The 12,513-nt window shown below is 42.3% G+C and overlaps 1 protein-coding gene across 1 annotated transcript; it reads right to left on the bottom strand.

Moving 5' to 3' along the window:
- Positions 1–10,698: 10,698 nt before the first annotated feature.
- On the bottom strand, positions 10,699–12,513 carry LOC123407004 (GDSL esterase/lipase At5g03600-like). The gene is made up of 5 exons (XM_045100033.1): positions 12,462–12,513; positions 12,078–12,311; positions 11,630–11,922; positions 11,035–11,311; positions 10,699–10,934 (listed from the first exon to the last, which is right to left on the bottom strand). Exons 1-5 carry the CDS (start codon positions 12,511–12,513, stop codon positions 10,699–10,701), a joined length of 1,092 nt encoding a protein of 363 aa, XP_044955968.1.

The raw sequence follows: 12,513 nt of genomic DNA, 5'->3' as shown, positions 1-12,513 counted from the left end.
GCACAAGCTTCACTGTGAACTAAATATGTTGCAGTTTATCTAGCATGTTATAGTCGTACTGATTGTAGAACTGTTGTGTGGCTACACGACTTCATAGAGGACCGCCTTGTATCAAGGCTCTTGCCTCTGAATTTTAACTCTATATTTTGGATTAATATTCTATTTCCCTCGTAGGATGTCGGCAGTAGAGCAGTGTGTTTTGCAAAGTGCGCTTCCATAATATGATAGAGGTGGACAAGGCCCATCACTATGGTTCTACACGGATGAAACTGCTGACGCCTCCATAAGATCTTTCTCACTGGACTTCTTTTTAGGTAAAACTTATGATCTATTTATAATTCGTCATGGCACTACAAAGCGCGTCAGAAGTAACAGAAATAATAACCTGATCCATGGACCACATAGCGACAACTATAAGCACGGGAGCGAGCAGAAAGTATGCCAATGTCATTGCTCTTCGTCGCCGGAGCAGGGAAGACCTTGTTGGAGACTTATTTTGTGGGTGCAAAACAATGATTTCTGAAAGGCCTAGGTGAAAGTTAGTAAATTGCCACATTTCCCTAGATGAACGAATTGAGAGGATTGTAGCCTATGTTAACATCTCATATTTTTCTGTCTTTAGATATTCACTTGTCAACTCTGCTTAGACTTGACTCTATGTGTGTGTTTCAATAGCAATGATACTAACTATAATGATGCACACGTCTCCTGAAGGTCGATTTCCTGTCAGTTAATCATGTTCTGGGAACATATAATAAATTGTCCAGCTTCGACACCTTATCTCTTGAATACAATCCACTAGAAGAAAATGATGATGATGGAAAATTACTAATTGATAATATTTCTATGAAAAATGATGCAACAAATAATGATCTTCTTACTACACCTACAAATTGGTTGATCCTTGTTCTCATATTCGTTTGGGAGATAAAATTGTTGATGTCATGTGTCCTAATAAGCACACCCCTAGAATTGTTGCTACTCTGATGGCTCTTGAGTACCGCTATACATCCTACTGCCTAGTGTGGTTGTAGTGAATAATGAGAAAGTGGTTCCTAATGGTATACCTCATTATTATGTTCAATCACATATTGATTGTGATCCTCTATGATACTTCTATGGGGGATAGTAATGCTAGATATGCATGTGCATACCGAATTGCTAAGAGGACGAGACCTATTATACCTTAGTTCCCTTGCCTTCACACTTGAAGAATCTTTTATTATGATTCCATGGTGTGTGCGATGTTCTCTGGACAATAGAGTGTATATGCTCGCAAAGCAAAGTGGTTGGCCACCCCATATTTCAGGGGCTTTGCTGCCGGTAGTGTATAGTCTACCATCTGATCCGACAGATGCGTTCGTGCAGCACGATGATTCGACAAACAATGCCTGGATTGATCGCTACAAGGAGCTTATGGCCGAGCCAACGAGAGCGGTGTTTGTGCTTGTTCTCCAAGCTTCGGTAGGTCCATTCCTGGACACATAGCTAGGAGACAAAAATACGTGTGGAGTCCAAATAAAACATAGAGATCTTGCTAGCTTGTGAATAATGGGGATATGGAGGAAGAAGTGAAGTGAAAGGAGGTTGAAAAGCTAAGGGAAAATGAAGTGAGAGAAGGACAAAGAGAGACTGCCAACTATTATAGGTGCACCAAACAAGTGTCATGTTGTACATGTGAAAAGTCACCGAAATGCGGTTCGTCAGTTAAAAAAAACTACACAAGCGTATGTTACTAGTGGCGTGCCAGTTAAGTGCCACACTACCAATAGTAACTTTACCAGTGGCATGGAGGGAACTACCCAGGTCACCACTAAAACACTACTGGAGAAATGACTAACCACAACTCTTGTTGGTGGCGCTCCATTTCCTCCCAACACTAGCACTAATATTTTCAAATAGTGTTGGTGTTGGCTAAATTTGAGCGTTATTGCTATATACATAGTGGTGGTGTTGCAATATTGTCTACCGACACAGGGAATATCATGGTTATTATTGTTTAGTACAGATTGTGCTCGCGTAGCCCATTAGGCCCACGCCAGCACAAGCCCGTTTTATCTGAACCCGGTGGACTTTTCTGTTCAATTCACACTCACTGCCCCCTTGTCTCCTCCATCTCAGCGCCGCCCGATGCCGCCCTGCCCAGTCCTCTCGATCCCCGACGCCGCCCCGCCTGACATCGTCACCTCCCTACATGCCACCGACCTTGATAGGTACCTGAATGCCACCCCTCCCCCCACCCAGTGTCGGATATAGATAGAGAAAACATCGTGGGGGAACTGATTTAGTTCAATCTAGATAGAGACTACATTTTTTGTACAATAAACTCCCCCTTTTATTCATGTACCTGGACATAAGAAATCTTAGCTAACCTAGCTAATTCATAGGCTACTTGATCATACATTACATGGGTAAAATCTAAGGACATAAAGTAGCATTCATCGAAGACTGCACTAGAGAGACCATTTGTTTGTCTTACAATTGGGCCCGTAGATCACTTACTTTTCAGTGCTTTATATTAGATGGATTTGAGAACATACATCTAGGTCATATTGTACTTAGAATTCAGAGAATAATAGTTATAGTTTGGGCGTGCGGCAAATTCAAGATTTGGTGGTGCGCCATGGGTGCATAAGTGGTGTTTGTTTATGTTTTGTAGGGATCTCAGTACTATTTGATTTTATACTCGTAGTTATCCTTGTACACATGTATCCAATTATAGAATACACATGATGATAAGTTTCATATGTCTCGGTCTTGCAATGTTTAGGTAGTAGTTGATTTATAATTTCTACTACACGTTTTAATTTGCTTTTGTACATAATTTGAAATAGGACATATGGACCATTCTATAACAAACAACGAATTGGTGTACGACGTGGACAAATGGAATAACAGCATTCACAGTGGTTCATCAAATAACTCAAAGAACACAATGTCTCTGTGAAGAATGAAAGGAATGGCTGCTCATAGAGGATGTTGATGCCCTCAATAAGTCAAACTAACTGAGCGAGGAGAGGTATGAATTAATGGAGGAGAGGGATAAACTGAAGGAGGAAAGGAAACTACTCAAGACAGAGATGACTTTGCTAAAGATGACAATTGCTTATTTTAAAAATGATGGAGAGAGCAATTGAATGAAGATTCGCGAGTTGAGCCTCATCCTTAATGAAGAGTAGTTTAACTATTTCAGTACCTTTTGTGAAGTTTTAAACTCTCAAGCTTATGAGTATGTTTAGTTGATCAATACCTTTTGTGAAGTTTCAAACTCTTAAGTTTATGAATATGTTTAGTTGATTAGTACCTTTTTGAAGTTTTAACTCTTAAGTTTATGAGTATGTTTAGTTGATCAGTATTATTTGTCAAGTTGAAAATCTTAGTTTCAGAAGTAGTATTTTTTTATTATCCGAAAAATAAATTGCTGGCATTGGACAACAACGGACGACAAAGGTTGTATAGATGTATAACTGATGTTGACCACATGGACGCCAGCAACATGGCATATATTGTTGACGTCAGATGCCATGCCAGCAGTATTTTTTCAGAGTGGTGCCATATTGGTGATGCCGGATGTCCATGCCAGCAAGGCCATAATTGCCAAGCCATAACTAAGCTTTTCTGCACTAGTAATAGATCCCTAGTCTGAACATACAACGTCACACAATGGTGGCATATGGAAATGCTGACACGCCACCAATAGCCTAGAACTGGTGGTGTATGACATATACCCATGCCACGAGTACTATTTTTTAAATACCAATGGTGTGAATTGAACGTTCGCGTCACTACTTTAAGACTGCGCATAAACATTTATGCACTAGGGTAATGGCGTCCCCTACTTCTCCATGAATGAATGCATTAGGCTCCCCCAGCTCAAGCATGTTCCTGTCGGACGTCGGTGCCCTAATGCGCGCTATCCGAGGGAGACGTTGTGGGAGAAGGTCACGTACATGAAACGGCATGAGACACTGACATCTACGATCGTAGATGGATGTGCTCCTCGTGTCGTCAAGAGCATGATCTAGAACTGAATCTAGTGATGCGGCATGTGACATCTTGTTGGTGCCATGAGACCGTAACCCAAATTCACCTTCCCTCACTCCCGTTAATTCCATTGTAGGGGCACTAGGAGACCAGCTACTAATCCACCCATGCCATTGGTGTTGGGATTCTCCATCGGAATGATAAAGTTACATCAATGTTTTAAATAGCCGGCTATAGCTTCGCTATAGCTTTTGAGAGATCTCCCGTTAAAGATATGCATTTTTAGTGCTGAATTGAAAACGACGCTGATAGTCTGCTATTTCGCGCTATAATGCTAAATTTGGAGCCATTTAGCCCGCTAAGCTGCTATACAAAACACTATTTCTACATTATCTTCGGTTCTTGTTTCTGATATATATGATTCATTGATATGAAGCTTGGTTATTGAATTAGGATGTATGATTGGTATTTGCGTTTTGATGTGCGAACATGTGTATTTGTCAAGTATATATATATATGTCTGATTATGTATTGATTGTTTCAATTTTTTATAATTAAAGGAAAACGCTAAATGGGGCTTAGCTTTTCTATAGCTTTTCTTCTATCTGAGCCATTACTAAATAGCATAGCTCGCTATTTAAAACAATGAGTTACATACACCACGCTCTTGGGGGCATCATCGTTGAGCTCAGGTATCCTCTGGTTGCAACACGTCGACATTCCTAGCATGAAGCTTCATTGTTTCTAACGTGGGGTGGTCTCCGTTGTCTCCTACCTTTTATACAGCGGTGAATCTACTATGGGGGCTTTAACAGGATTAAGCCCCCCCCCCCCTCCGGTGCTGCTAAAATATTTTTACAATTAGTCTCAAGGCCCGGCCCAACAACTTTCTAGCCCTGTCCAGCATATGTGTGCACACACAGGGTGCCCCCTCCCCCCTTCATTTATTTGTACATTAGCCACTGCTTTTACACATGACCTAGTTCTGACCGTTTTCGGTCCTCACTAGTAGCTTGCACTCCATGGCCTGGAGAAAGAGGGCAGCTGGTCGTCTATCTCGGTAGCTCAGTTCGTGTGGGGCAATGGAGTCCGGTTATTTTGTCCAAGGAGACACTGTTTCATTCCTAGTTGGTGCTTCTTGTTGGATGTGGTTACTCTTGCAATCTTGCGTGCCTTTAGCTTTGTGGCGTTTTCAATACTTTATTGGCTATCGATTTTGTTTTGACCTGCTTCCTAAGAGGTTTGCTTCATCACCTTGTAATCAGCCGTTTGGGCTTTATTTATATTTATAAGGCATGGAAAAGAATGTTTTGAGAGAGAAGCTTAAAGAGACCACCGGCGGGCATGGCTTACCACCGGATTTAGCGTTAGGTTATGCACTGCCTCGTTTGTTCAAGAATGTGGCACATTCGGCTACGGGATGAATGTGATAATGGAAGTTACCAATAACCGAGGGCAGCCTCCCCGCAAAAAGAAAAAAAACAAACCAGCAAACACATGAAAACGAGCAATTACATTAGTACAAGGACGAGACACGACGTGGCTACATGAGTTCGTACAAAGTTTAAATTGATGAAGGGCGGCCTAGATAGGGGCCTAGAGCTAGGCTGACAGATCAACACTATTTTTATTCCAAACAAACTGAGCTAGGAAACATACGCTGAAAAACACAAACGAACTCCAGCATCGGCCGCCGGAATCAGGTGGAAGAAGCGGAGTTGTGGGATGCACGGAGGGTGCTCCGCATCTGCGGGCAGCGAGCGTCGCGGAGGCACAGAACAGTCCGATCGTTGAGCCCCTCCGTGCACAGCCTCCGGATGACGCCGCAGGCGCAGTTTCCTCGGGTACGACAGAGGTCATCACTGTTGAAGCCGTAGATCAACTAGGCATAGATAGATCCGGATTTACCATTGTACTCACCTAATCCCGAGCCCGAGGAACTCCCTGCTCCGGCCATCGGTGCCGGTGTAGTCGTTGGTGGCGTGAGGGAAGAGGTGTGGTTGTGGGTGGTGCTTCCCGTGAGCACTGCGCTAACCCTAGATCGGAAGGGGATTTAGGTGGGGAGTCTGGCGGCGCGGTGAACCTCGTACCGTGCGCCCCGGCCCCCACCACTTTATTTATAACGCGGGTCACAGGGGCCCACCAACCATAACGGGTTGGGCGTCCCCGATCAGGGCGCATAGATCAAGGGCCCGGTGGGCCGTTGGGCCCACGCTGAAGAGATCAACCTAACAATCGCAGCACCCCTCATGCGCCACGGCGATCTCAGGGTTGGTCATAGCATGTTTGCGGGTGGAGTAGGGCCTCCTGCACTCATGAGCGGAAGCCGCCACTACAAGCAGCAGCAGCAGCAGCAACAACAACAACAGCGCGGCTGTTGCCATGGTCGTCGTGGACGGCTTCACGGTGAGCATGATGGCTGTGGCTGTGGCGGTAATGGTGACTAGTGTCCCTGCTAGATGCGGTAGCGTGTGTGCGCGAGTGTTCTTCTGGATCTAGTTCATGTCCCGCTCTCTTATATAGGCCAGCCATGAGACGAGACGACCCATGAGGGGGCGGCATTTGTTTGGGCACGTAAGGCTTGTACAATGATGTTATTTTAAGAGTGTCACGTAGGATCAATGATGAGGTGGAGGAGAAAGAACTCATAAAAAAAGGGTTGCCTTTTCTTATTTAAGAGACGACAGAAGGTTATTTCTTAGGATAATATGTCTCACCATTTTTATAGAAATGTCTAGTTATTGAAGATAAGGCTAAGAGATGATTCATTATTTGTACAATGATTGATAAGATGGTCTTATCTTAAATCTTCCATGTAATTTAAAGATGATAAAAAAGAGAATCTACAATGGATCATCTCTTAGCCTTATCTTCTATAATTAGCTATTCCTAAAAGCATGGCGAGTCATATTGTGCTAAGAGATCACCTCTTATCTTCTCTTAAATAAGAGAAGGCAAAGCAAAAAAAATCGAGTTCTTTCTCCTCTACCTCATCATTTATCCTATGTGACACTCATAAAATAGCACAATTGTACATGTCCTTAAATTAATGCAAGACTTAAGATAAAACTACCGTATCAACCACTGTACATGCCCGTAGGTACTATGATCACATGGGCCAACGGGAATCACGCAAGACTAGCTAGGGCAATTGTGCACTACTCCCTCCGTTCCTAAATATAAGTCTTTTAAGAGATTTCACTAGATGACTACATACGAAGCAAAATGAATGAATCTACATGTAAAATATGTCTATATACATCCGTATGTAGTTCTCTAATAGAATCTCTAGAAAGACTTATATTTAGGAACGGAGGGAGTACATAAGAGGAGGATCCGACATGCACGGCCAGATGTTCGTGGCCATGCAGGCATACCTCATCATTTGACATCACCATCTCGACTACCAATCCATAAAAGATTCCGCATCACCAAGGTGACAACGTCTTTCTATTGCCTCTTCTCGATTGGCTCCCACACGGTGGCAGCAAGAGTAAATCTTCGTTTCGGCGTGTACATACGGAGTGTAGTCGTGTGTGTGTGTGTGTGTGTGTTTTGGAGGTGGCCGTGGTGGTTTCTGTGTTGGTGTTCTTCGAGCCTTCACCTCCTCACAACGGTGTCATTTGTGGTGGTGTCGGATGTCTTGGAGAGGTAGATTCATGCCGTTTTCCATGGAGAGGCGAGCCTAGGATTCCAGGTAATCTTTAGTACTTTCTCCGTTTCGGTGTATAGATCATCTTAGATTATGCACCGTGACCAAGACGGAGAGGAAAACAAAAAATTTAATGTGATTTTGCTAATTAATATCATTGCATGCAATGAACTGGCCACTGCATGTCGTGCTAGTTAGTCTCAAGTCATTAAAAACATACACGCCCCACGTCTTTTATTGGTTGATTCCTTTATTCATGTCAAAAAACAAAACAAAAATGAGATAAAAGATAATGCACCGTGCCTAAGTGTTTTGAAATTATTTGATTTTTGTAAGATGATTTATAAACCAAAACGAAGGGAGTACTATGATTGATATTTCAAAAATATAAATTGGTCAAACTTTATAAAGTTTAACTTCGGACTTATCTTATATGCAGAGTAAAATGAAGTAGAGGTTGCTTTGGCATCATCTACTCAGTCAATAGAATATGTGTCATATGCACACGTGTTTAGTAGTGGATGAAAATTATTGGTAGTGCTATCAAATAGTTTTTTTTGGTTTAGTAAACGGAGTCTTCTAAAGATGTGAACGTGATACAAGAAGAGTCTGATATTGTCTAATCTACTTGATCTTGGCATCCAAGTTATCACAAGTCTTCCGAGTGTCAATCTACGTAGCATGTCTTAGTTAATATTCAACACAATCGGCTATGTGTAAAGACATGGTATAACTGCCATGGATTTTTTTTCTTCATTCGACAAGCTAATGTGTATGTGTACACACATCCAAAAAAAAGATATGTACGTGTACATAGACTAGATTTTTCCTTGATCACTGATCCAAGTCAGAATAAAATTTCGATTTCTAGTATATGAAGTCAAGTCGGTTTTACTTGTAGCTAGACATGTTGATGAGGCTGGTTGTAATGGATAGTATCATATATTAGTATCATGCATATGATACTAGTGTAGGATACCACATCCGTAATGCATAGTATCATATGTTACTCCCTCCGTCACGGTTTAGAAGGCGTGCATGCAAATTCTCTAGAATCTAGGTGGTTATTGATTGGTTGTGTAATGAGTTAAAAAATAGCATTCACACTACACATGCATATAGAAGTAGTACAACGAAGTACTAATTAGCTGCTAGGAGTAAATGCAACGTGCCTTAATCTTTATCTATTTTGGAAACGCACGCAGGTCTAACTGTGCCTTCTAAACCGTGACGGAGGGAGTAGTATCATAGAATGGTTCATTTATTGTCATGCAAGACACATAGTAGCACATCATTTAATATGATACGGTATCATGATATGATACTCAACTCCTTCTTTCTTCATTTAGTTCTATGTCACCTCATCGAAATTACCTAGTTGACATGCATGATACTACCTATGATATATGTTCCTCGTAATTTATTAGGTAGATAGCAAAAAAACTTGTGCAATATAATGTTAGTAATTATGTTAAACTAGAACTATAGAGACGTTCTGTTGAACCGTTCGTACCGTCTTGGTTGATTTAACTCAAAGCACGAGAATCACACAATACCCCTATAAGGACCTTCAAGGGACCGGCCAACAAATCTTAATATACATGAAGTCACGGCTAAGGCTCGTAGCCAAGGAAATTTATCTCCAGCTAAACAACATTGCTAAAAAAAAACTAGAAAAAACACAATAAATTCAAGAATCCATATGACTCAATTCGCGAGCAATGCTACACTTAGGAACGAGTCTAAGTAAGTCTTACGTGATTGTGCAGATGTCAAACTGTGATTGGAGATGGGGTGGGAAGGGGCCCACCCCCTGAAAATCAGGGGGGGCAAGAGTTAGTTAGTTTGGAAATATACATAACATAGTAGTAGATGTAAGATTTGGGTGAGTTCACTACAAAAAGTTACGACTAGCTTACTCCCCACCATCCCTGTATTATATCATCGGCACAAAACAAGGCACGGCATATACATGTATGAGTTCACGAAAGGAAAACATACAAAGACGAGCAGAAAAACATACACGTATATTTTTTCGTAGCGGAGAAATCGTACCATCCTTAATCAGTAGGTACATATTCTTGCAAGAAAGCGATCAATGTGGGGTTGAGGGGTTTGATACCAATCAGTTGGGAAAGGGGGTCACCCTAATTGTGGGATATACAAAAATTTAAGTCGCATTTAAGAAAAACATGGAGACAAGATGTAATTCGTAGAAAAGCAACACTACTGCACGTATAGACTAAATAGCTCAATCTAGCATTTGCATGGTGAAGATGTGCAAGCCGGCCCCTAGCGAACACCTGAGCGAAGATCGATCATTTGGAAACGTTACCTCTCAGTCTTTGAAACCTTTCATGAGCATGGTGAGGATGTGCAAGCCGGCACTAGCAAACACCCGTCCTAGCTAGCAAACCATGTGCGCAAGGTCTACACAACTGGTCAATCAAACACCTTTCATGAGCCTTCTTTTCTGGTTCATTGAGAAGTGTGGGGCGGCTTCGCCTCGACGAACATGCTCTTGGTTAACCCGTGCACCGTGCGGTATAAAACCCCAACATGCACGACGCCATGTGCAGACGGGCGTAATGATTAGAGTCTAATCTTAGTGACTTGACTGTCATGAGCTCAAACCCATGCCTATATCTCCCTAAGCCCAAGCAAGTCCTCATTTGCTGCTAGATATTCACCCACATATACGACCAACTATATCCTTCCAAAAATAAAGAAAATAAAAGGTAGACAACCAACTTTTCAATCTCTCCTAAAATATAGGGGATAAATCAATATGCAAATTAACACCTGTTCATGTTTCATACTGCCTCCGTCCCAAAATAACTGTCTCAACTTTGTACTAGCTGTAGTATAAAATTGTACTAAGTTTAAGACACTTATTTTGCGACGGAGGGAGTATTGATATATACTAAAGAGTACTGTACTAGATTAAACTCAATGAAAACACAAGGGAAAAAACTCACAATCTTCCTCCTAAACACGCATGCTATTTATAAAGCTAACCTAAAAGATATTGCACAAACATAGCTAGCCATCAAGGTGCTGCATCATGCAACGTATTCCTCATCGAGAAACTCCATCAAAGGCTGTTGCAGCGCCTTCATTACAGCCTCCCACCCAGCGTCCGTCGGGTGTGTCTGGTCCCAATAGAACATCTTGTCAGGATTTCCGCATAGCTCGTACAAGCGCTTCCCTGAATGGCTACGCTCTCCACAGTACCCTCCATCATAGGTACTCTCACAGCACGGGGTCAGCTTGAGCTTGAAGTCCTTGGACCCTCCACCTGCATGCACATAAAAATGTATGTATAGTTACATAACCGAATTAGCATAATAGAAACCAGATTCGACTTGCAACATCCACACTGATACTTGTGTATTTACCAGGGGCATGATTGACGATGTCAGTGAAGGCAGTGTAGAGGTCGAGTATGTGAACGTTGTCCCTATCTTCGAGCATTTGCTTTAGATACTTGTTGTGCACGGATGCACCGTAATTGCCGAGAAGGTCGCATGTGGTGTAGTTGCTCGAACTAGTATGCAAAGGCATGCAACCAATGGGATGCAAGTTGTTTACTAGCACCTTCCTCACACCAAGCTTCTGCAGTTGCGCCACATTATCTAGGATCTCAGTCGCCACGTTTCCAACGTAAGTATCGAGCTGCATGCACGCAGGAGAAGTTAATTAGCAAGGTGGAGATTGATATATTAATTGATGCTTTAATATATATATGTGTGAGTATGGTACTCCCTCCGTTTCAGTTTATAAGGCCTGCACGTGTATCTAGGTCATCAATTTGAATAACTTAATAAGAGACATATATTACAAAAAATATATCATTAGAAACTTTAGATGTTCTATTTTTTAATGATATAATTTTTATGTTAAACAATATATTTTATATAAGTCAAATTGACGACCTAGATACACGTACACGTCTTATAAACTGTGATGGAGGGAGTACTAGCTACAACTCACATCATCAAAGCTTGAGTAGAAGCCATTATTGGCGTCAGAGCCGCTCATGTAGTCATTGCCGGAGATGGCGATGAGCGCGACGGAGTGGTGAAGCTGCCGTGTTGGGATGACCCCATCGTTCACCAGCCTCTTGAAAGCTTGTACCTGTGCAGCAAGGGTCGGCACTTTTCTCTTCGCTGTCACCTTGAAGACACCAGCGCCGCCAGAAGCGAATGTCATGCCAGATGAGTCACAAGATTGATCTGATGTGAGCGCATAGGCTGGAGGGGCTTCATGGAGACCCAACATCCTTGCTGCATGGACAAGGCAGTAGATAGGAACGATTATTTTGGATGCAACTAATAGATGTATACGTACATAGCACACTAGCACTAGCTTAAAACTAAAATTTGCAAGCTAGCTAAATACTTGAATAATACTCTAGCTATATGAGTAGACGTATACGTACCGATAAAATCCGATTGCATCCTGTAGTTGGAGAAGCGTCCGGACAAAACAGGAGACGTGGGATAATGAGAGTTGAGATAGGAGCCGTATGGGTAGCTCCATTGGCGCGATGTGTTTTCACCGGTGATGTTGGGACGGTTGCCGTTGTCCACAAAGTCGTCGCCGAAGACGAACATGCTGGACCATTGGTTCCTCGACCCCCGAGCAGGAGTGCCTCGGCCCTCCACACGAGCAGCTGCAAAATAGATCGATCATGTGCGTGCGTGCATGCATGCTGGAAGAACACGAAGAGCTCGACAAATTGAACTTCAAGTGATCGCAAGCAACAGATATGATATAAAAGTAGACATGGCAGCAAGTAGTATATAATCATATTCGTGCATACCATGATAGACAATGAGAAGGAGAAGACACACAAAAGCCGGAGGAATCTTCAT

This window comes from Hordeum vulgare, chromosome 7H, assembly GCF_904849725.1.
Source record: "Hordeum vulgare subsp. vulgare chromosome 7H, MorexV3_pseudomolecules_assembly, whole genome shotgun sequence".
Classification (NCBI taxonomy): Eukaryota; Viridiplantae; Streptophyta; class Magnoliopsida; order Poales; family Poaceae; genus Hordeum; species Hordeum vulgare.
The sequence above is the reverse complement of the archived record's forward strand: the minus strand, read 5'-3'. Positions and strand labels throughout refer to the sequence as shown.

Coding starts and splice junctions, on each gene's coding strand:
- LOC123407004 (XM_045100033.1), bottom strand. CDS start 12,513: ATGAAGATTCCTCCGGCTTTTGTGTGTCTTCTCCTTCTCATTGTCTAT. Junction 12,312..12,461: donor CCTTCTCATTGTCTATCATG/GTATGCACGAAT, acceptor TCTATTTTGCAG/CTGCTCGTGTGGAGGGCCGA. Junction 11,923..12,077: donor GATGCAATCGGATTTTATCG/GTACGTATACGT, acceptor TTGTCCATGCAG/CAAGGATGTTGGGTCTCCAT.